Source organism: Vidua macroura, chromosome 1 (assembly GCF_024509145.1).
Source record: "Vidua macroura isolate BioBank_ID:100142 chromosome 1, ASM2450914v1, whole genome shotgun sequence".
Lineage (NCBI taxonomy): Eukaryota > Metazoa > Chordata > Aves > Passeriformes > Viduidae > Vidua > Vidua macroura.
In genome coordinates, this window is record NC_071571.1 from 93,068,003 (window position 1) to 93,089,908 (window position 21,906).

Sequence of the window (21,906 nt, forward strand, 5' to 3'; positions counted from 1 at the left end):
AAGGGGTAGTAGGTGAGAAACATAGGCTATAACCTGTGTAAAGCTCCTGACTCCTACTAGAAACAACTTCTGTGGAGAAGGGTTTTACATGGTGGCATCCACATCAGGGGAAACATGGAAGAGAATTTGGGTAGTATAAATATATGCTGTCTCTGTATCTGTTTATGTGGTGAATCAGCATTTAGCCACAACCAAAGGCAAAGCTTCCTCTGAGGAGCAGGATGTGCCCCTGGAGGGGAGCACAAGGGCAGGGTTCCCTGGGGAAAAGCTCTGGCTCTTTAATATTTTCCTTTAATTTCTATATGGGAGTAATGCAGCAGGGGTGCTCCGAGGGTTTAAGGACAAGGCAATCCTCAAAATAACTCATCTTACGAATCTTTTCTGTCTCATTTTTCTGTTTTTCTGCAGAGTTAAATGTAAGGGAATCTGACGTAAGGGTGTGTGATGAATCGTCATGTAAATATGGAGGAGTGTGCAAGGAAGAGGGTGATGGCTTGAAATGTGCATGTCAGTTCCAGGTAAGGGCTGCTCACTTTTTTGTTTCCATTTCTAACAAATCCTTCAGTATTCAGAAGTATTTGTAGAGTCACTGCTTCAAAAATTGCGCTCAGCAATAGGCTTATGGACTCTAACCATAAGCTCCTTTTTCAATGGCACTGATTGGATCAGATAATAGCAGGGTCATCAGTGATCATAAAGGTTATGAATTAGAACAATGAGTAAGTCCTGCTCAGGAAAAAAAAAAAAAAAAAAAAAAAAAAAAAAAAAAAAAAAAAAAAAAGTCTTCTGAAGTTTTAAAAAGAAATAAATTGCAGGTTCAATTTTTTGTCGGTTTTTGAGCCTTTCGTTTACAGTTTTTATAACTATGATGGCAATTCCAGGCCAAATATATCAATATTATGTACAAGACTCATGGTAAAACTTTAAGAGCTGTCAGTGTTATCAGCAAAACCTGGAAAGGCCTGTCTTTCAGTGTTTTAAAAATAATTGTGTGTTCTGCTTCCAATAAATAATAAATCAAGGGGAACCAGAATAGCAATGGTGTGTAAATGATCTTACACTGGTTTTGGATTCCAGTGTTTCAGAGCTGGCTTTTGATAGTGTGCTGCTCACCTGTGCTGGGGACATTGTTCTAGCTGCCTTTTAAAGGGTGAAAAAAATCTTATGAGACAAGGCTTTTTCATCTGTCTCAGTCTGTCTGTAACATTTATTTATACAAAATAGTAAAATCAAAGCTCAGTAATGATATAAAAAAAAAAAAGGAAAATAATTACAACCCTAAGATAACTAGAGGTTTCATTTATCTTTTGCTGGTGGTAAATTTTGTGACTTCCTAATAACCAGGTCTTGAAGACATTAAAAAAAGAACTAGTCCATGTGCTATACTGTTAATTTGTTTTGAAGAACGCATTTTTTAAAAAAGTATTTTTTTTAAAACTACTTGCATATTTACTTGTACTTCTTGAATAATTTATTCTATATTCTTAGGAAAGAAGTCTAGGGTGAGGAGAAGATACTGTGTTTTTCAGACATAGCAGGTTGAAAATCTTCCTGTAACTCTCAATTTCAATTGAGTTTACTCAATTTGCTGCAACTAGCAGCACCAAAATTCCCAAGCAGCAAACACCCTGCCCAAACTATTAGGTTCTTCACATGCAAGACTATCTGAGAACTAGCTATTTTTTTTTTCTCATATTGCAAGGTTTTGAAAGGAAAATAGACACATTTGTGTATAGTGAAGAGGCACTGAAAGGAAGATGTGGGAATATCAGCCTGTTCTTCCAGAAGTGTATTTCCTATAACTGTGTCACTGCAATTTTCCCTAAGATTACTTTGTAACCCCTGCTTGTCCTTCAGACGTTTAAGTGTCTTTGTATAACATATATGTTATGTATGTCAAAAGCTTAGCCAGGAAAATACTTGCTGAATTAATCCAGCAAGGCATTCCTTATGTTGCTAAAACTGCCATTTTTAGGAAAATGTACCCTAACAAGAGAGTTGCAAAATTAAATTGATCTGGGATCCAGGTTGTGGCCAGGTAAGATGCTCCTGCTAGTGAGGAAATCACAGAATTCATTAATATGCTGATTTGAAAGGGGCCCACAAGGGTCATTGAGTCCAGTTCCTGACCCTGCACAGGACACCCCAAGAGTCACACCACGTGCCCAAGAGCACTGTCCAAACACTTCTTGAGCCTTGTCAGGCTGGTGCTGTGACCATTCCCTGGGGAGCCTGTTCCAGTGCCCAAACACCCTCTGGGTGAGGAACCTTTTCTTGATATGCAACCTAAACCTCCCCTGACACAACTTCAGAACCTCAGGTCCTGTCACTGGTCACCACAGAGAAGAGATCAGTGCCTGCCCCTCCTCTTCCCCTCACATGGAAGTTGTAACTGCAATGAGATCTGCATGACAGAGGGGTGTTTTGGGGATCAGAGCAGCACAACTAATCAGAGCCACCCCTGAACTAAGGCTGAGACTGGCACAACCTTTCTTTAGATTAAGGAAAATGGATGACAAATTTCAGTGTTGTTTGAAACACCTCTAATGTCATGGCAGCAAGAGCTCTGCAGGCTAAAAGGTATTTTGCTGTGTTTTGGATGAGTTTTACAAAACTTGAATGAAAAACTGATCAACACAGTGCTTGTTATGAACCAGTGGGGGAGGTAAGACGGGGCGAGGTGGGATGAGGGCAGAGACATCATGGGGCTGTTTTCCAGTTTCAGTAAGAGAGGCTTGACAACAATCAGTTTAATAAGATAACTGCTTTAATAGGAGAGAACAGGAAAAAGAGCTAAGTGACAGTGAGCAAATCTTACAATCCATTCAGATGTTGGAAACTTTGAAATCACACAGCACTGGAAGGACCTCGGATGAATTTTCCCATGGCACACTGTGCTGAGCACATCCTGTGCATGAAGAGATGCTCTCCCTTTTTGGCCATTTGAGGTATTAGAGCTATTAGAGTACTTCCTCACTAGAAAGCAACTTCACTTCTGAAGGATGCTCGCAGGAGAACTTTGGGCTGTACTGTAACAAATCACTAAAGGCTTACCAAACTGTAAAAAAGGAATCCCTTTACTTTTCATTTTCTATCCTCAGAACAGAACCTGCAAATTTAAAACATCACACAGAGACTTAAGGAGAATTGAGAATTATCTATTGAACAGACAATGATCTCTTGGAAAGTATTGTCCTCCTCGGGAGTTGCCTGTTAATTGCTCTCTAGAAATGACTGTTCTGTATGGCATGTGGCAGGACCAATGGCTGTGGTTGAGTGTCTGAGAGCTGCTTACTATGGGGAAGTATTACAAAACTGATAGAAATGATTTTCAGAGCTGGCAGGATGATTTATTTTTGTCAGTACCTGCTTAGTTCATTCTCAGTTGGTCATCTATGGCAGGATGACAAAGGATTGGAGGGTAATACCCTTCAAAATTATGTTTTAACATTTCAGTATTTTGACCTTTATGTATGTCAAAGCATAAAGAAACTGTTGTGGGAAAGACTCTCATTTGGAATTTGGAGAAGAAACTCTTTTATTTTTAAGTCATTTTAGCTTAACTAATGTTGTTATTTCTGCATGCACTTTCATGGGCTGAACTATACCAGTTTAATCATAAACTTTGTGTGGTTAAGGAATTTGGTAGCTACTCTGTATTTCATCATTGCTTCTTGATTTTTGTTTTTGGTTGGATTCTTTTTACCAAAGAGAAAAAGATGTTGAAGATGCAAAAGGTGTCTGACATTACAGTTACATGTCTGACATTACCAGACCCCCAAACAGGGCAATATCTCCTTTTCCATGCTATAATGCAGGGTTTGGACCTCCAGTTCAGCAGGAAGTCATGCAGCACTCTCAGATGTTAGGCAGATTGGTGGTCCCAGCATCTTAATGCACATTATGTGTACCAGGGGCTTATAATCCATTTCTGTTGGAATATAAGAAAGCAGCAAAATGCAGGTAGCTTCTGCAAAAGCTATTCTGAATGATAAATTTTCCTTTCTTCCTTTCTTTCTTTTTATTTGTATCAAATTCTACTAAATTTAAGATTTAAATTTTTCATTGTAGTAATAGAAAAGGATTATTATAGTTGTTGACCAAGTAAAAATCTCATGATGCTCTTGAATTTAATGAGAATGGCGATTGTTTTCCACCTCTTTTGTAAGACTGTTCTGACCAAAAAGGTCAGCAAATCTCCCCTTAAGCACTGTTCTCCTTAAATTCTCCTTTGCTCAGTTTCAGCCCCCTGTGCCTAGTCATACTTTCTTGTATTATCTTGAAGTTTTCTCCTGCCTCTGTGTTTATCCTTCAAATACTTCTAGATGCCTGGCATATTCCCTCTAGCCAGTACAAAGTCCCACCATAGTTATTTTGTGCTTTTAATCTTTCCTACTGAATTCCTATGTTCAGTCCATGTGGAGTTAGAGTATTATTTCAATGATCCAAGAGGAATACATATAGTGATACTGAAAAACGAATATATTTCAAGTAGTTCTTTAGCAAAAAGGGTTATAAGATGCTGTTAATCACACAACTATCTTCCTCTATATTAATATGCAGTTCAGATTAATCACTTGATTTCTGTATGACTGGGTTATTTTATAATTTCTTTTCCAGTGTCACACGAACTATATTCCAGTTTGTGGATCAAATGGAGACACTTACCAAAATGAATGCTTCCTCAGGAGAGCTGCTTGCAAGCACCAGAAAGAGATAACAATGGTATCAAGAGGACCTTGTTATTCTGGTATGTAGAACATCACTTTGTGTCACTAATGAATGATGTTTTATAGTTAGCTCTTTAATTTTGCCCTTAATTCCAGCAATTAAATTTTTTGTGCTTTTCATAGAATGAAATAATGTGGAAAGCCCGAGTCCTCTTTAGGAATGGAACCTTTTTCTAGACAAGAAATCTGATATATCTTCTGATATGGTAACAGATTAATAAATAAACATTACAAGCTGAAATACTTTATCTGAGAAAATAGATTATTTAATGCTTCTCTGGTGCTTATAGAAGAGCGTTGATATCCATCAAAAGACTTTTAATAAATTTGGAGCAGATCCCAAATTAGCCATTTCTTTAGGACTTTTAGGATGTACAGAATTAGTGTAGCATCCAACAAGTGACACTGATCATCCTGACTGCCACTCTACCTGTATCCAAGGCATCTTCTTTGACTTTGGGTCATTACATCGAAGACATGCGTAACTTACAAAATCATTCTACCTCACATTTCTAATAAACTTGCCTTTTTTGTCTTTCCACACACTTAAAGCATAGATTTTTCTACATTTCAAATACATGGGACAGGTTTTTCTTGTCTAGAATATTATGACATACTTTTAGACACAGAAACTTTAAGCAGCAGTTAAAGTTCTGAACCTCTCTGTAGATTCAAAGCTGGTGAGACCAGACACATGGCTGGCTTTCTTAGAAAGAAATTAAGTGACTCAGTAGTGTCAACAACTGCAATCTTTGGTACAGAAATAATACTTACAAAATATTAAGTAGTGAGACATCCCTCATCTTTGGACACAGAAAGGTTGTTTGGATTAATCTAAACAAGGTTACGTCCATATGGCAGCCAAAAGCGTCACCATGGGTCAGTTGCACACTCCTTAATAACTTTAGGTTGCTTAATTGCAATGACAATTTAGAGTTATCAGGCCTGGAGCTCAGTGGTAGCTGCAGAATCTTGTCTGGAAATCAGGGGAAAAGCAGGTGCAGGGTACCTAGTCCAAGTCCTCACTGCTGCCAGTCCCAGTTACCTCATTTAAATGCAGCATGTTTCACACCAGCTGCTCCAAGGCCTTTGACTGCAGCACAGACCTATCCTGAGGTCTGGCTCATGTTTGCTAAGGTCCAAAACCATCTGTATTGTTGGTCCTAATACTGAAGGAAGCCCATGTTTTGTGCCCAGCTCAGAAGCATAATTCCAGCATCCCTCAGGCTGATGACTGAACCTACTGTCTTTCCCAATCTCCCACCTGTAAATTATCTCCAGATGCTGCAAAAATAGGAAAAAAAAATGCAATCCAGTTTTGGAGGACTCACATATTACTATAACAACTCCCAAGAAATATGAAGGTTTGAACTGAGGATGTATAATGAAATAATATTTTTAAATTTTATGCCCAACTAATTTTAAGAAATGGACATGCAGCATGGAAGTTTCTTTCTATCAATAAAACAAAGTCCTAGGATGATGTTTTAGGAACAACAAAAAGTGTTTGTTTATATGTGCATTCTACTCTACTAAGAAAGAGAAATTTCAAAATGAAAAATCGATTCTTCTCAGCCTCAGGTTGCTGGCAACTAATTACTACATTATTCAGCTAGTATGGGATTTTTTTTTTCAACCTTCCTCCTTTTTTTCTTTAAGTACTACATAAAACCCAGGAAATGCAGCATAAGAGGTTCTGATTCAGGCTGTGTACTGCACTCTACCCTGTTGCAACTTTAAGTGCCTCAGCAGAACTCCACTAGAATGGCACCTGCTGCTCCCTGAGTGTCTGATGTGCTTTGGGTGACATGAAAATATCAGATGATAAAAGCCATAACCCAGAACCTCTCCATGCCCTGACAAGACAGCGACATATTTGTGCTCTTGATCTGTTACACATATAATGGAGACTCATATATCAAATTAAAAGATATTTTGTAGACCCCCATTAATTTTCACTGGTTACCTTTGAATTTGCTATTAAAATGCTTTATTCTAGGGCATCATTGGGAGTCAAGTACAGATTCACTGGTCTCCTATCAGAGCTGGGATACACCCAAGACAATAGGAAGAAATTCCTCCTTAGTGTTGGAACAACTGTTTAATATTTAAAATATATCAGACTTTTGAAACTCATACAAGAATAAAATACTTCCCATTTGCTAGGGATTGATACCTCCTGTAGCTACGGCACTAGAACAGGCTACACTGAGTGATTTAGTCACTAAATCATTATTCTGTTTCTTGGCAGGTAATATTTTGATTAAAATTTTACAGACATTTCTGATTTGCAGCATATTTTCTTATTTCCTTTGCCAGAAGGCTGTCAGAGTTTCAGGATTCTAAAATAAGCAATGTTTAAAAAAGAGTCAATTATAGATGCTTTAGAAACAAACAAAATGCAAGTTTTGACATTAAAAATGGTTGTTTAGAGAAATGAAAGACAATGTATGGCTGAAATTTTGGGTCTGCCTACACAGGTTTTAATATTGATTTTGAGTGCTGCCAGATTTATATTGTATGCACATGAAAATGTAACCACACAATAATGTAGTACTTGATTAGATTTGCAGCTTCTCAGTATACTGTATACATTTGGAAGCCACTGTCCATTGTTTTCTGTCGTGATTTCTTAGTCAAAAAAAAAAAAAAAAAGGAAAAAGGACAGTAAAGCTATTTGCAGAACTAGAAACAAGCACAGGAATTATTCTCTTAGGAGTGGCTTATGGAAGGGTCTACTTGCTTAAAATTTGTCAGTGGACTGTTTGCCCTCCTGTTTGTACTTAGCAGTTTGGAGCTGTTGCCCTAAATGGGCAAGAGATGGGTTCAATTGTCATGCTGCTTGAGTTAAAAGCCATCCCTCCTGAATGAGAGAGGCTGCAAACACTTTTGGTTTTGGGGAGTTTTTCTTCCTCTGCACCAAAGCAGACCCACAGTACAGCAATGGCTCCTGTTCATAAAGAACAAAAGAGGAGATTCTGTCTGTAGCTATGTGCTTGCAGCATTCAGATGCTGTGTCTAATCCAAGTCTTTCTTTGTGTATTTTATCCAGAAACTCCTTATGGATTAAAGCAGCTCACAGCAGAAGCTTGTGTATTTGTGTATTAGCATATTTTTTATAGAACCATGGAATGGTTTCATTTGGAAGGGACTTTAAAGATAATCCAGCTCCCACCTCACAGCCCTGGGTGAAGCTATCTTGCACTAGACCAGGTTGCTCAGAGCTCCACCCAGCCTGGCCTTGAACACCTTGAAGGAAAAGCCACCTATTTGGAAAAGGGTGGCTTAAGTAAAGATAGATGTCAATCACTCCTCCTCTAATTACTGACCAGTGGCTGGGGGAATGCTGTTTGTGCCCAGCATCTTCACTTCTTTGAGCATCTTTCTTGACTGATCTTGGTGCATGAAGAAAACTTTTGAAAACTCTGAATTCATTAAAGGCCTGAAAGAGCAGGGCTGCTTGTCCAAGTAAGCTGGAAAAAAATGCTACTCTTTTAACCAGCAGCTGCCTGGGCAAATCTAGCCAAGGCCCAGGAAAAGAAAAAAAAGCAGGAACACCAGCTTAGTTTAGCATGGTTGCCCTGGAGATGAGAGTCCTTGCATGGCTCCCAGGGAAAAGTTGAAAATGATACAGTATTAGAGAGGATGACACTTTTTTTAAAATCCTTTTTGAGAGCTGAAAGCCCAGAGAAGTAGAAATTAATCTATCCTGCTGCTGTGATGTCCTGCCGAATGGACTTCATGTATATCAAGGCAATTATCTATAGAGAAGGGTGGTCTGAGCATTAGCTCCTTGATTTACAGGGTGCTTTCCATGTGTGGTACCTGTCCTGCCCCATGCACACAGGATTTAGCCAGAGCTCCTCACACTGGGGTTGAGCAGCATTTCTTACCTCAGGGGAAAGCAGAGAGTGAGAGCTGGAAATAAAAACATGGAAAAAGTCAAGCTTCTCTGAGACATTTTGCCCTTTGTCTTTCATATGCATCACATATGGTGAACTTGCTCATATTTGTATGTCAGCTTCCTGTCCCCCAAAACAGCTTACGACACAATTTCACCACCACAAATAATCCTATATATTAACTCATATAAGTAAATTATGCTCCCTCAAATTTCTTAATGAAGCAATACTGCATCATAAGGCATATTTCCCAGTGACTCAATAAGGACATTTTATATGGGATTGCCTGCTTTGTCAGTAAAGTGGGTCACTATCCATGGAAAAAAGAACCTTCTGGTTTTTTTATTAATTTCTGTAAAGTTATAAGCTCAGTCTGTTAGACACCAAATAGTGGTATAGGAGGAAAGAAAGGAAAATTAAGGTGAAAGAAAAACAAATCTCTATTCCTTATACTCCATGTGACAGGAAATTATTTTTAATGTGTGAAGTGACCCAGTAACATGGAATTTCACACTTTCATCCACGCACTAGAAGGAATTATTCTTAGAAATAAATCTCCTTAAAGAAAAGCAGGAAAGAGAAATGAGCAAACAGAGAGTTTGGTTTTTCCTCTGGTTTTTCCTCCATGTGTGGAAGTAAAATTCCCACTCCTCTCTCTGTCTGGCCTCCTTCTTCTTTCAGTTTTTAGCAGATAAATTCAGCTGCCTTCTCCATCACCAAAGCAGGCATGAAAGGAGAGTGTGGGATGAGCAGAGTGTGTGGTCTCCTCTCCTCAGCTTCCAGAGAAGCTAATCTAATGGGAATGGGAGACAATTCACTGACAGTAGTTGCCATTCATTCTCGCAGGAGGTTTTGTGACTCAGTTCATGTGTTTAAGGGCTTGTCTTTACTGCCGTGCTATAGCTGAAGCCTGTGCAGAGTGCTGCCCAGCAGGATGCACATGCAAAATCCCTAAACACATCCATACTGCTCTGAAGTAGAGTTAGTTGGCTGGGGGAGGTGAAGAAGCTGAAGTCCTGCTGACACTTACACTGCTAATGCAAATGGGATCCAGTTGAAAGCTGTCACTCACCAGATGCTAATCCAGTCAGTCAAATGTCAATGAAATAACAATGTCATTAGAGCATCTTTATACCAAGTGATTGACTCAACTGACAGAAGCAATTTTGTCATTAGATGACTTAAATCAACCTTATTTGGATGACTAGTTATCTTCTGGAGGTGCTTCTGAAGTCAGATGACTTTTGTGTTGAAGTACTCCTTGAAGTACCACTCCCAGGGCCAGAGGGTAAAGAAAAATAAATGTTCCAAAAATTGGACTTTGAACTCTTAATCTCTTTTTGCTTTAACAAATTTTAATCTCTAACAGTTGAAAAGAGTCTAAGAAATATAATTGTTTTCAGTATTGAGTAATGCTGTTCCTTAAGTAACATCTTGACAGGGAAGAGCAAGACTAGGGCACAGTGAATATGGACAGTGTATTAAAGGATGCCAGACCTTATGTGGAATATTTGTTTTTACAGCTGGCTCATGAAATGTAACATCTGTGTAATGTTTTACAGTGACAAGTTCCTGAACAAACAGCTGCTCCTGGAGCAATATTTTCATTTGCTTTCTTTTTTTTTTTTTTTTTTTTCTCCCCCTCTGTTTTTTTCAGATAATGGCTCTGGGTCAGGAGAAGGAGGTGAGTACCAAACTCCACTTATCTTTGGTTTTGGTCTTTCTTTCAAACTAATGTGTGTCAGTTTTATACATATACATATATATATATATATATATATATATATATATATATATATACATGGCTACTGTAACCACATGAATTGTGGGAAAATTATGGCACTTAAAATAAGCTTTAAGGTTGCAGTGTTATTGGACCATCTCAGAACAGTAGTGGTAAAGGAATAGGTTGTAGTGTGCATTCCACCAATATTGTTCTCTCAGATTTGACCTATATAAGTTTTCATTTGTTACCAGCAATGCAGTGCAATATTTAGATCCCTATTTCACCTGTATTTCTCTCCAGAAAATTACCATTCACAATAAATTTCTTACCATTTCTCCCTTGTATTTATTTCCTTAGTGTCTAAAGCATCTAGTTGTTACCTTATGCCTGGTTGAGCTTGTTGCCTAAAATATAAAACAATTGCATTATGATATCTATTTATATAAAGTATTTTACTAAAGTATTTTTTTGTTCAAAGCTTTATATTCAAAGAGGAGATGTAGTGCCCCTGGTGGTAGTAGAAGTGTTCCAGTCTTCCAACAATTCTTAATCTTCTTCCAAAGATTAAAAAAAAAAAAATCTTAATTCTAACTTTGATTCTACTAACAAGGATACATATAGAATTAAAAATATGAGACACAGATATATAGAATCATATAAAAACTCTATTGCTTTTAGCCTTCGGTATTATTAAGAAAGTGTTGTATTTCATACTGATGGGACTGAGTTTTGGAGTACTGTAAATCTTCTATAGCTACATGAAAATGTGTCTTTGTGGAAAAGCATCTATGGTATCACTCTGTAGCTAAATGTTAACAGTTAACTTTTCAAAAACCAGGAGCTAGCTCACTCTTCACCCTGGAGGAGAAGGGAGACGTTTCCCTCCCCCTTACTGCTTTCAGTAAATTCTTGGGCTGCTGCTAAAACAGGGCCATTCTCACCTTTGTTTCCTTTTGGGGCAGTGTCCGAAGGAACAATTTTCTGCCTGAACACTTCCTCTTCTTACCTCCACAGGTGACTTTTCTGATGCTTTACACTCTTTGCCCAGCTCTGTTTGCTTCTCCTTCCCCCTTTGTTAGTCAGCCTCTTATTCCACTCCGACTGCTCCCTGCAAGCCAAGCTTTCTGGCCTTGGTACTGCTATTCAGTTCTTGTAGGAGACAGATGACAGAAATTTAGTCCATGTTTCATTTTTATTTTTGGAACAGTTTTAGAAAAGTTTGAATGCCATTGAGATTAGTTGGGTTTGGGTTTTTTTTCATATTTTCTAACTGTATACAAAAATGCTGGTTAAAGTCCCTTGTAAATATTATTATGTTGATGCAGAAGAGATTGGCAGCTGACTGATAGATGTCAGGATTCTTTGGGTAGCTTTAAGAGCAGCTTGGAAAAACGTAAGCCAGAACATGCTGTTTTGTTGGCTGCTCACTGAAGAGGTGAAAGGTCCCTGTTCAAATATACTCATTCCTTGATTTGGGGCAGGAGGCTGAGCCCAAATCCACCTGTAGGGGCAAGAGAGACCCACATGGGCTTCCTTTTGTCATTGCTGTTATTTTTGTTCTCACTTGAAATGTTCATTGAGCCTGGGACAAAGAGATGGGGAGGAAGGATTTGTGCTGTGCAAAGGCTTTGTTAGCTGGGGCTCAGCATGCCAGTGCATTTGAATTATTTATGCAAAATAGAATGCCAACGGCTTAGGAGGTTTGGTGGTCCCTCGATACCTTGCAGAAGTAGTTGATGCATTGTCTTGGGAGGTGGAATATGTAGATTCAGTTCACTTCAGGCAGAAAGAATTGAATCTGGTTCCCTTGGCCCCAGGTGAGTTTCTGCACTGCCTGGGTATTGAATTAAGAAGAAACAATGTACCCACTCTGTCCTCCAGCAGCTTTGTGACATTAGGCCTTCATTTATTGGAGTTTCTTCTGAGTGCCTTTGGGACAACTGAAATGTTCTTTCTTCTCTTAAGTATGAGAACAGTTGGATTTAGTTCTTAATTTTAGGTTAAGCAAAAGGAAATTTAAACAACGAGACATTGAAAATTCTGCTTGGCTCTTCTTCCTTTTTTTAATACATCTTGCCTATTTGTGATACATTGAATTATTCCTATCCCTGTGCACCTTCCTCGCTAAACTGGGTATTGGGTAATACTTCTGTGGGACACTTGGTTAGTCTTCAACATGTTGGGTCATTTTCTGTGTCTGAAAGCAGACCTTCAACAAATGGAATCCACTGCTGCTTTGGTTATTGAATTCTGCCCTGGCTGAAAATTCAAGGATATTTTTTGTAGCTGGAATTTGGGTTTTTTTCATAATTCAAGTAGCTGTAGAAATGTTACATGAAAACATTAAAACCTGAAAAGTCTTACTACAAGTTAAGGGAATTCAGAAAGAAAACCAGACTTCTAGAAGACTGTTGGACCTGTTGAGGATGGAGATGCATTGTTTGGAATCCAAACAAGAGGAAAGAATAGGGACGCAGGCAGAGGGTGATCTGCAGGGTAGAGGTGCTCCATGGTGCCCTCCACACTTCTGCCTCTCTGGTGATTTCAGCTATGGGACTGTCTGCTGCAGAACTGCATCCTGGCCCAACCTTCCTCATTTTCTTTTGGAGGAAGTCAGGATATACTGAGATATAATAATCACCCATGCTGGCATGTTTAATCTCATACTCTTGGATAAGGGTGCTCAAATGGGAACCTAATTCCTTGGAGAGCCTCTCTGCCCTACGGGTTAGGTACAGCTGCTGCTCGGAAGCACGAGGAAACTTCAGTGGAAGTGGAAAAATGCAAGAGAGAACCACCCAGCAAGCAAACATACTAGCTTAGAGACGTGTGTTTTCTTCCTAGGATCTGTGTTTCCAGATGTTAATCACAGAATCAGTGTTTGCTATGTTTCTCAAACATGCAATTAGTGTGATTGTGTATGCACCAGTGATGCTTGCACACACGGAATGGATGAGCACAGCTGCTTGTGTGCATTCAGGAGGCATTGCAAGTGCTGTGCAGATGCACTCTTAGTGGATTTTTAACTTTGAAAGAAAGTACTGGGAAAGCATCCGAGTTGTGCTCTTCAGTTGCTATAGCTCTGCCTGAGACAGTCTCCACTGCTGAAATTAGCTGTTGGCCTCATGTTTAGCTAAGATTTGTGCGACTGATTCACACTGTTCTTTTTCATTTTCTGCATTTCATTGCAGAACAATCTCATTGATGATTCTGAACTTGACTTCATGCATATTCTCCCTCCTACTCTCAAACTGTATGATGTTAATGCATTCATTTCTATGTTAAAAAAAGAAGAAAAAAGAAAAGTAGACTTAGAAACAAGAGAAAAATCCACAAAAGATTTTTTTGTCAAAGATTGTTTCAGACAATATATTGCCTTAGCAGTTATCACGTGCTACAAGATAAAACACCTAAAGACCATGGAACTTCTGGTTGAGGTTCTCCACAAATCATCTTTACTGTTACAAAAATACTAGATTTTAGGAAAAGAATGAAGAGTGGAGGATTTTTTTCAGTATGCCTGAGTGAGATGAAATAATATAATTTTTAAGGATGACACAATTGTCTAGTTGCCCTCTGACATTCTGAATGAGCTATTTCAATTTTCTATGCTCTGTTAGCATTGAATTGTAATAAAATGACCCATTCTTCTAATTTCAGAAGTCTGAAATTTCATTAGTATAATAAAAATTGTAGTTATGAAACCAAGCAGTTGGTCACTTGTGGCAATGGGTATCCTGAGCCACTTTTAAAAAGAGTATATGATTGTCAATTCAGAAATGAGAGAAATTTCAAAATTCTCAATACTCTACCTTTAGTTTCACCCCTACAGAAGGCAATGTCAGAGAGCCTTTAAAGAGTTCTACTCAGACTTTAAAGTGCTGTCTGGTTGGGGTCATGGCTGAAGATGGTGGGATCCTTTAAATTTGCACCTAAAGTGTGGGCTTCTCTCTGTATTCTCAGATGAATCATTCTGCAATTTCCCTGTTCTGAAGAATACAGTCATAAAATTAAGCCCTTTGTTTCATCAATATTTTGTTAGATTTCGAGGTAGAACTGGAGAAGGATAAGGTACAGGCTCAGATTTGTGTTCATCTCTGCCAGTTGTAAATTTCAACACTATTTGACCTGCTGGATGTATTTCCACAATATGTAGATGGGGGCACAAAAAGTTTTTTTGAGACTGTCACATGCACATAAAAAAATAGATTGCCAGGTCGCATCTGTGATGTTGACTTTGTGATATAGTAAGGCCTTTGCAAGAATGTGTTGAAAACCATCAGCATTTGTTCCATACACCATGAAAGAGCTAACAAATGGTAAAGGCTTTTCAAGCCAGCCTCTCAGAAACAAATCACTGCCCTAGAAGAGGCAGGTTCCCTGCTCTAGTAATCAGCCAACAAGGGTGAGATTTCTAAGTGCCCTACTATGCCCATAACATTAATTTTTAATTCATTTTGTTCAGTATTTGTCTGTGTACCTGAGCAAAATGCCTTTTTGATATTAAAAAAGTTGTAATGGTAGTTAGACAGATGGCACCCAGTCATTTCAGGCTTTTAAGCTAAGGAAATAACATGCTTGCAATACATATAGCTAAGTTAATTATTATTAAAATAATTTGTTTTGAATTTCTAATCCCTCTGAAATTTAATAGCTGAAGTATCTTGTGATGAACGTCTAGCAGATTGCATTTAGTAATTAATAAATTGATATACAGTATGTGCTTTTTAGCAGGCTGCCATCTGTTCCTTCCCCTCACTGGGGACAACACTTATCCAGTAATTGTCACACAGTCAGGGTGGAATAAACACACACAATTTAGAGCCTCGAATATTTTCTATTTTAATTTGTAATAGTGCCACTGATTTGTTTTAATGTATTTCAATATGACTTGCAGAAACTTAATGGTGATTAGCACCCTGGATAGGAGGTAGCATCATGTCTTTTAGCTATTCCTACAATGGTGTGTGATTTAGAAAGATTTAAGAATGCAAATTCCATCACGTGGCTTGTCACTGAATACCATTTCAGCTTCTAATAGCCCTATTTATTGTTGTCAAGATTGTAGTCTATGTAGGTAAAATTAACACAGAAATAAAACAAGAAAGAATTGCTGGTTTTACAGCAAAGGTTCATAAAGGCAGAGGCTGAGGCCCTAAACGTTCAGGTATTCTCTTGGTGGAGACTTATTCTAAGCAGGTTTTTCAGGGATGCTGGAATATCCTTGGAAGGATTCTGGAGCCACAGGCACATAAAGACAGAGTCCTTTTCCTTCTTGCACAGGATATGTAGCAAATGAGGACAGATTTGTCTCATATACGCTGCACGGGGCCTGCAGAAAGGCCCCCAGTGTCTTCATGAAATTGTGGGACACCTCCCTTGGCATCTGGTGACCTTCTTGTCCTTTGTTTTCTACCATCATCTAATCATGCTTATTTTCCCTCGTCCTTACTCTGCATCTTCCTTTGGAGAAAAAGGAGTTAGCTGCATTTGAAGCAGGGCACTGCTTCAAATGGTGAATGGGTACTTGAGTTCTCTAACTGGAGGTTTCTGCAGTGTGAAAGCTGATCCAGTCTTGCAATATGCCAGCTTTTCCTACCATTATCCTTGGTGTCACATGCACAGAAGCAAAGCAGAAGTTCCAGATCTCAGGTGTATTAAATCCCTAACACCTTACGACGGAATCTTACGGCGCACACCCTCACGTCCTTTGCTTGTCATTGTCATAAACACTGGGCAAGCCAATCACCTTGGCTGGGTTGTGATTAGGGAACCAATCTTCAAACTCCCCTCCTCCAGGCACCTCAGCCATAAGTAGAGCTGGCATCCTCCTGTTAATCCAAGCCTGTAATGCCTGCTCTTGCAACATCCAATTCCAAAGGCTGGTGCCTTTACTGAAGCGTGCTTGAAGCAGCAGTGTGTTGTCCACACTGCACATGGAAAGGATCTTTCAGCCATGTATAGATCTCTGCTGGACCAAGCTGGGCTTTGCTTCTAAGCCAGCTGGGTGGTTGGATAAGAGAGCAGAACCTTCCACGCTGCCAAATACTGCTTTTGCATATGATCCAGCAGCGTGGCCAAGAAAATTCAAGACATCACTTGCCAAAACTTTGGTAGAGCTCAGGTTAGTGTTGCACTTGCTTTAAATACATACTTACAGACAAAAAGAGCAGCTTTGCGGCTTTGTTTCAAATTATGGGAACAATCTCCTTTTTAACTAAGTGAGTCATTAAAATTGCCCTAAAAGTTAATGGAATGTAGGATAAGTCACTAAGCTCTGGAGTGAATTGCAGTCCTTAATGTGCAGTCCTGTGGACTGTGATATTTTGAGAGGAATTTCCAGTGCTAGCCATACTGAGGGAATCACAGTCAGAAATCTTTTTGAGATTGGTTGATCCTATACAATACAGTAAAAATCATTACGATCCCAAACCAGTTAGGAATTAATTTTCAGAGGGGCTTTCCTGGACACTCTATCAAGGAATTCTATCTATACATGGCTAGTGAGGAGTTCCAGCTCCCCCCCCTCTTCACTGGGAACAGTGATAAATACAAATATACAGCATAGCTCCCTTTCCAAGCTATGCCTTAGGGCAGACTAAACTTCACCTTGACACAGATGGATGCTTTTGCTTTAAGCTTGATTGAAAGCCCTCAGCAGAAACCCAGCCACATTACCATTGTAGGAACACACAAATGAGTTGCTGAGGGAAGCAATTTACTGCTGCCCAATTCCTCTAGAGCTGCTGTCCATTGGCAGGCTCCTACCCTGCAGCTCCTAAGACATAGCTGGCCATCTTCTGCAGTGGAATAATGACTCGAGGAGAAGTGTTAGGGAGCACAGCTCAGAGACAACTGGGAGTCACTGGTTCTATCTTTGTGCCTTGTTTCTTTTGAAGGACACAGCATTAATGAGGCACTGCCCTGAAACATGTAAGGAAGCTGAAAAGAAAGGGAAAATGAGCTTTCACTCGACATCAAATTAATATGTTAAGAACAGAATTAATCAGGATACCCACAAAACCAAGAAGAAGAAATTCTGTAGTTATCTATACATCAATATTAGAAGCTTGCATAATAAACAAGAGGAGCCTGAATTGCTCATTTGGGAGCATATTTTGACCTAATTGTTATTACTGAAACTTGCTGGGAACATCTGATTGATTGGAATATTAAAGTCAATGCCTACAACCTATGTAGGAACAATCAAATGTAGGGGAGAAAGGAGAAGGGAGAGGCAACCTGTCAAGGGATACATTGCCATTTGAAGATGTTTACACCAGAGAAACATCTGTTGAATATTAATGGGTTAACGTATTTTAACAGGATACAGGTGTATAGGTCTGCTACTAATTCAGGTTAAAAAACAATATTCATCTACTCTGTGTTGGTGGGAAATAGTGTTGTGTTTTTTTGAAGGACTTGTCTTGGTTACAGCCAGGACAACGTTCATTTTTGCATCAGCCAGGACGTGGCATGGCCAGGACCCAGAAGTTATTCTACACCACCTTGCATCATTGCAGGGGGCAGGGGAAGGGGAGTTTTTTCCAGAAGGAATGGCTCTTTTCTGGTGGGGGCAGCATGGCTACAGCCAGTTTGGGTGCTGCAGTGAGCATTTAAGCATGTGAATTGCTGTCTCTTCTGTGTGCACTTTTGTTATTAATATTGTTGCTGTTACTGTTTGTTTTCTTATCTCATTGCTGTCTTCAGTAAATTGTTTTTGCCTCAACCCGTGAGTTTTAGCTTTTGTGCCTCCAATTTACCACACCATCCCACCACAGGGGCAAAGGGGAGGGGAGAGCAGAGCCAGAGATCAGCACAGGAGATTCTTGCTGGGACACTGAATGGGGAGTACCATTCCTAAACCACAATAGGACATCAGTCTATAGTATATGCAGTGTCTAATACTGTTACTGCTAAAACATAATGCAGCTAGTAGTGAAAGATGCTTCTGAATATTGTAGGTGACTGATACACACAAAATCCAGCAAGTTCTAATCAAGAAAAAAACAATAGTCACATTTTTTTAAAAACAAATGTAATTTTAAAAGGTAGAGAAAGCAATTTTAGGCAGGGGAGGTGGGGGAAAGGAGAGAGAGAGAGAGAATTTTACATCAGATAATACATAGAAACAATGAACAAGTAGTTTTGGGCTACAATTCTGAAAATAAGAAGGTGTTGGGACATTCACAGGGAGCATAACTTGAGCCGAAAAGGAAGGGTGTTTATGCTGCATGTGCTTATGTGTGTGCTACCTTCTTTTGCTCCATTGCAAAAGTGAAATGTGCAGTAAAAGTGCTCAGTAAAGTGTTCTGTTTGCATTTGTAGTCAAGTCAGATAGTATAAATGGGGTATGATGAAATATTTTGCATGTTAGTGGTACTATAGAAGGATATTAAGCACCAAATGTTGAAGAAGTATTTTGTAATCAGCAGGTTTGCCAGGTTTGCACCTGAAAGCTTTAAAAATGGGTGGTAAAGAATTCTCTAGGCTGTTGATAACTTTTTGTCTCTTTTTCTTAAGTAGAATAATGATAAATAATATATATATATTCAGAAAGGTGTGATGACTGGGGGGCAACAGCCTCTCATTGGCACCTGTGAGAAGCACAGCACTGAAGGTGAAAATATTAACTGAGTACAAAATTAAGCAAGGGAAAAAGTCTAATGCCAGTCACTATGAGATCATGAAAAACCTTTCTTGATAAAATTGCCATTTTTTTAAACTGATTTTTCCAAGAAAGGCATTTGTACAACAGAACATTTTATTTAAGAGGACCACCACAGAGCCATAACCTTTCTCAGTCAAATGCGATCTTTAATCTCAAACAAGTCTAAGTAAGTAGAGAGCACAGCATCCACACAGTGCACATCAAACGTGAAAAAATACTGCAAATCAATAGATCATTAAATGTAAAGGAGCTGGTAGAAAATGAGTGTGTTTCTAGAGACTGCTCTTGGCCTCATGACCCCTTCCACTAGTGACCTGGGAGCAAATCAGTCAGCACTGATTTGGTGTGGATGACAGAGAACAGGTCACTGAGCTAACAAGGATGCATAAGCAGGCAGGATTTTAATGTCTGAGGACAGTTATCTGCAGCAAGTCCGGGACCTAGGTAATTTTTCCTTGATGTCAGGAAAACATCTCTCCTACAGACTGTTGACCCTGAAAAGTATTCACTGGGGAATAAAGTGGATAATAAAGTAAATATGATTGTCAGTGCAGAAAAATGGTCAAAAAGTAATATGACTGTTGGATGTTTAAAGTGAAGAATGTCACGAATGGTATTTGGCTTTGATGACAACTTTTCTGGAACAATATGTCCAGCTCTTGTACCCATACCTCCAGAAGGTGTCAACTTGCTGACAAAGGGTCATAAGAACAGAAAATGAAGTGGAAATACCATGAATGAAACCAGTGCCATTTGTTTAACTTATTCAAACCGTAGGGGATCATTTATTAGCATGGAAAAGTGAAATCTGACACTAAAGGACACTTTAAAATGCCAAATGTAGGCATAGGAATGTGGCACCTGGAAAGAAGGAGAAATCAAATAAGATGCGCATTTGTAAAGATAAAAGCAGATGACCTCTACTGCAACTTGATAAGAGTGGTGATAGAATTTCTACAGCAAGAATTTTGTTTGATAGGTATTAATCTCTGGAAAATGCACAGCATGCTTTAGACAGAAGGCAGTTAGCTTGCAGGTCTCACCTGCACTATTCTTCATGGAAACACAGCCCCACAGGTAAGAGGGAGAGATTCCCTGCAGCCAAGATCCAGGGAAATTAGGAAGAGCTGTTGTGGATTTCTTTTTCCTGTTTGTATTTAAAGAATGTAAATTCAGTTGTTTCATTGGTGGTGTTTGATTTACTGTTGCCACAGCACACAAAGCTGCTATGAGGAAAGGAATGGGATCACTTTGATCTCCGTCCATCCGGCAGCCTGGTGCAGTCAGCTGTGCACCACCATGATACTGTGATACTTTCAGGGGATCTCGACTCCCTCTGCAGATTTCTGTGGTTCTTTTCCTTCCTTTCAAGTACCTTGCTCTCCTTTATCAATCACTTTGTTAAAAATCAAAAATAGGAGTGACTAATGGTAGTGAAACAGCAAGAGTATAATTTATTTCTCTTTTACATGGTGAAGACTTTTGATCTCCATGTCAACAGTAAAATTATTGTAGATATTTTTAGGATCAGAATATTTGAGATAGTGATTTTACTTTTTGGGATACATTGCATTTCTACCAGATTCTTGTTAGGATGACTTTTTTCTTTTATTCCTATGGAACTAAACAAAGTAGTCTGGCAAATACACCACAGCATATGTGACATATGAACACAGTCTAATCTCATAGGAATCAAAAAGGGGAAAAAATCAAGCAGTAACCTTGCATAAGGATATCTGTAATTAAAGCCTGCCACAGAAAATAGTATTTAAATCCCCAGTACCTAATATTCAAGGACATCTGAAGGGACAGGGTTTATACATTATCAGTGGCAATTAAGAGTAAATGTGACTGGGATACATGTCAATGCCAGTTATGTGCCTGGTGAAGCGGGAATAAATAAAAATGACTGAAATAAGAATAAAGGAAGAGCTAATCAATGAAGCATTAGTGTTTTCAGGGATGCTTTTCTATCACTGGTACAGTTCTACCAACCTCCAATTGACTTTCAAAAAGGGAGCACTATTAAGGTTAATAGCTTCAGTATATGACAGCTTTATGTTGACAGTATTCCTGAAAGCAAATGGATTTAGGTAAGCAAAAGCAGAGCTTAGTTTGAAAGTCATGCTTTCTGTTATTGGTTTTTTTCAGAGTATGAAGGATCTGGGACAGAAGTTCAGAGAAAACACTCAAAATGTGGAGTTTGCAAATACAGGGCTGAGTGTGATGAAGATGCAGAGAATGTCGGGTATGTAATGTTTTCCCTAACAATATCACTGAACAAAAGGGGAAAAATGTTAAAGGTACATGATTATCTGCTTGACTATGTTTGTTCTCACTAACTGAATCTTTAGTGCCATCCAGTAATGATGTGTTTGATATGTGTCTGTAAAGAACAAACCATCTGCAGTTGCAAAGTAGTGGGAGAAAACAACAGAGAGTTGTACTGGAAAATCTTTAGCTAATATTTTCAAACAAAGAGCCTTGATTTGTTTTATCCTGCCAACAAAACAACTCAAAACCCAAACAGGAATGCAAAATAAATACTGATTATTCAACCCTGAGATTTTTTTTTTCTATATATTCTCCTTGTTCATAAAGTTTTACATGCAGTTATTTCCATCCGTGCTAACCTAGGACCTAAAGATGAACTGGAGACTTGAGCTAGTCAGATCTTCCAAACTCACTGTGGCATTTGATTTCTTAGATGCACACAGGGGGAAATTAATGAAAAATATCAACAATTATTGTCAAATTTCAAACCAAATTATCAAGAAACAAGAAGCTTTTAAAGACAATTCATAATGCAGAGGCAGATGCACCATATTTCCTTGCCTGAGGTACTTGGTTATATTATACCCCAGCTGTCCAGTCTCT

The 21,906-nt window shown here is 38.8% G+C and overlaps 1 protein-coding gene across 1 annotated transcript in view; it reads left to right on the forward strand.

Annotated features, from left to right (window-relative positions):
* The window catches only part of TMEFF1 (transmembrane protein with EGF like and two follistatin like domains 1), a 112,906-nt gene that overhangs the window by 66,719 nt on the left and 24,281 nt on the right, over positions 1–21,906 (forward strand). Inside the window, exons 2-5 of the mRNA XM_053978217.1 lie at positions 409–518; positions 4,621–4,750; positions 10,290–10,316; positions 21,181–21,277. Coding sequence (XP_053834192.1) covers positions 409–518; positions 4,621–4,750; positions 10,290–10,316; positions 21,181–21,277 — 364 coding nt within the window. The remainder of the gene's footprint in view (positions 1–408; positions 519–4,620; positions 4,751–10,289; positions 10,317–21,180; positions 21,278–21,906) is intronic.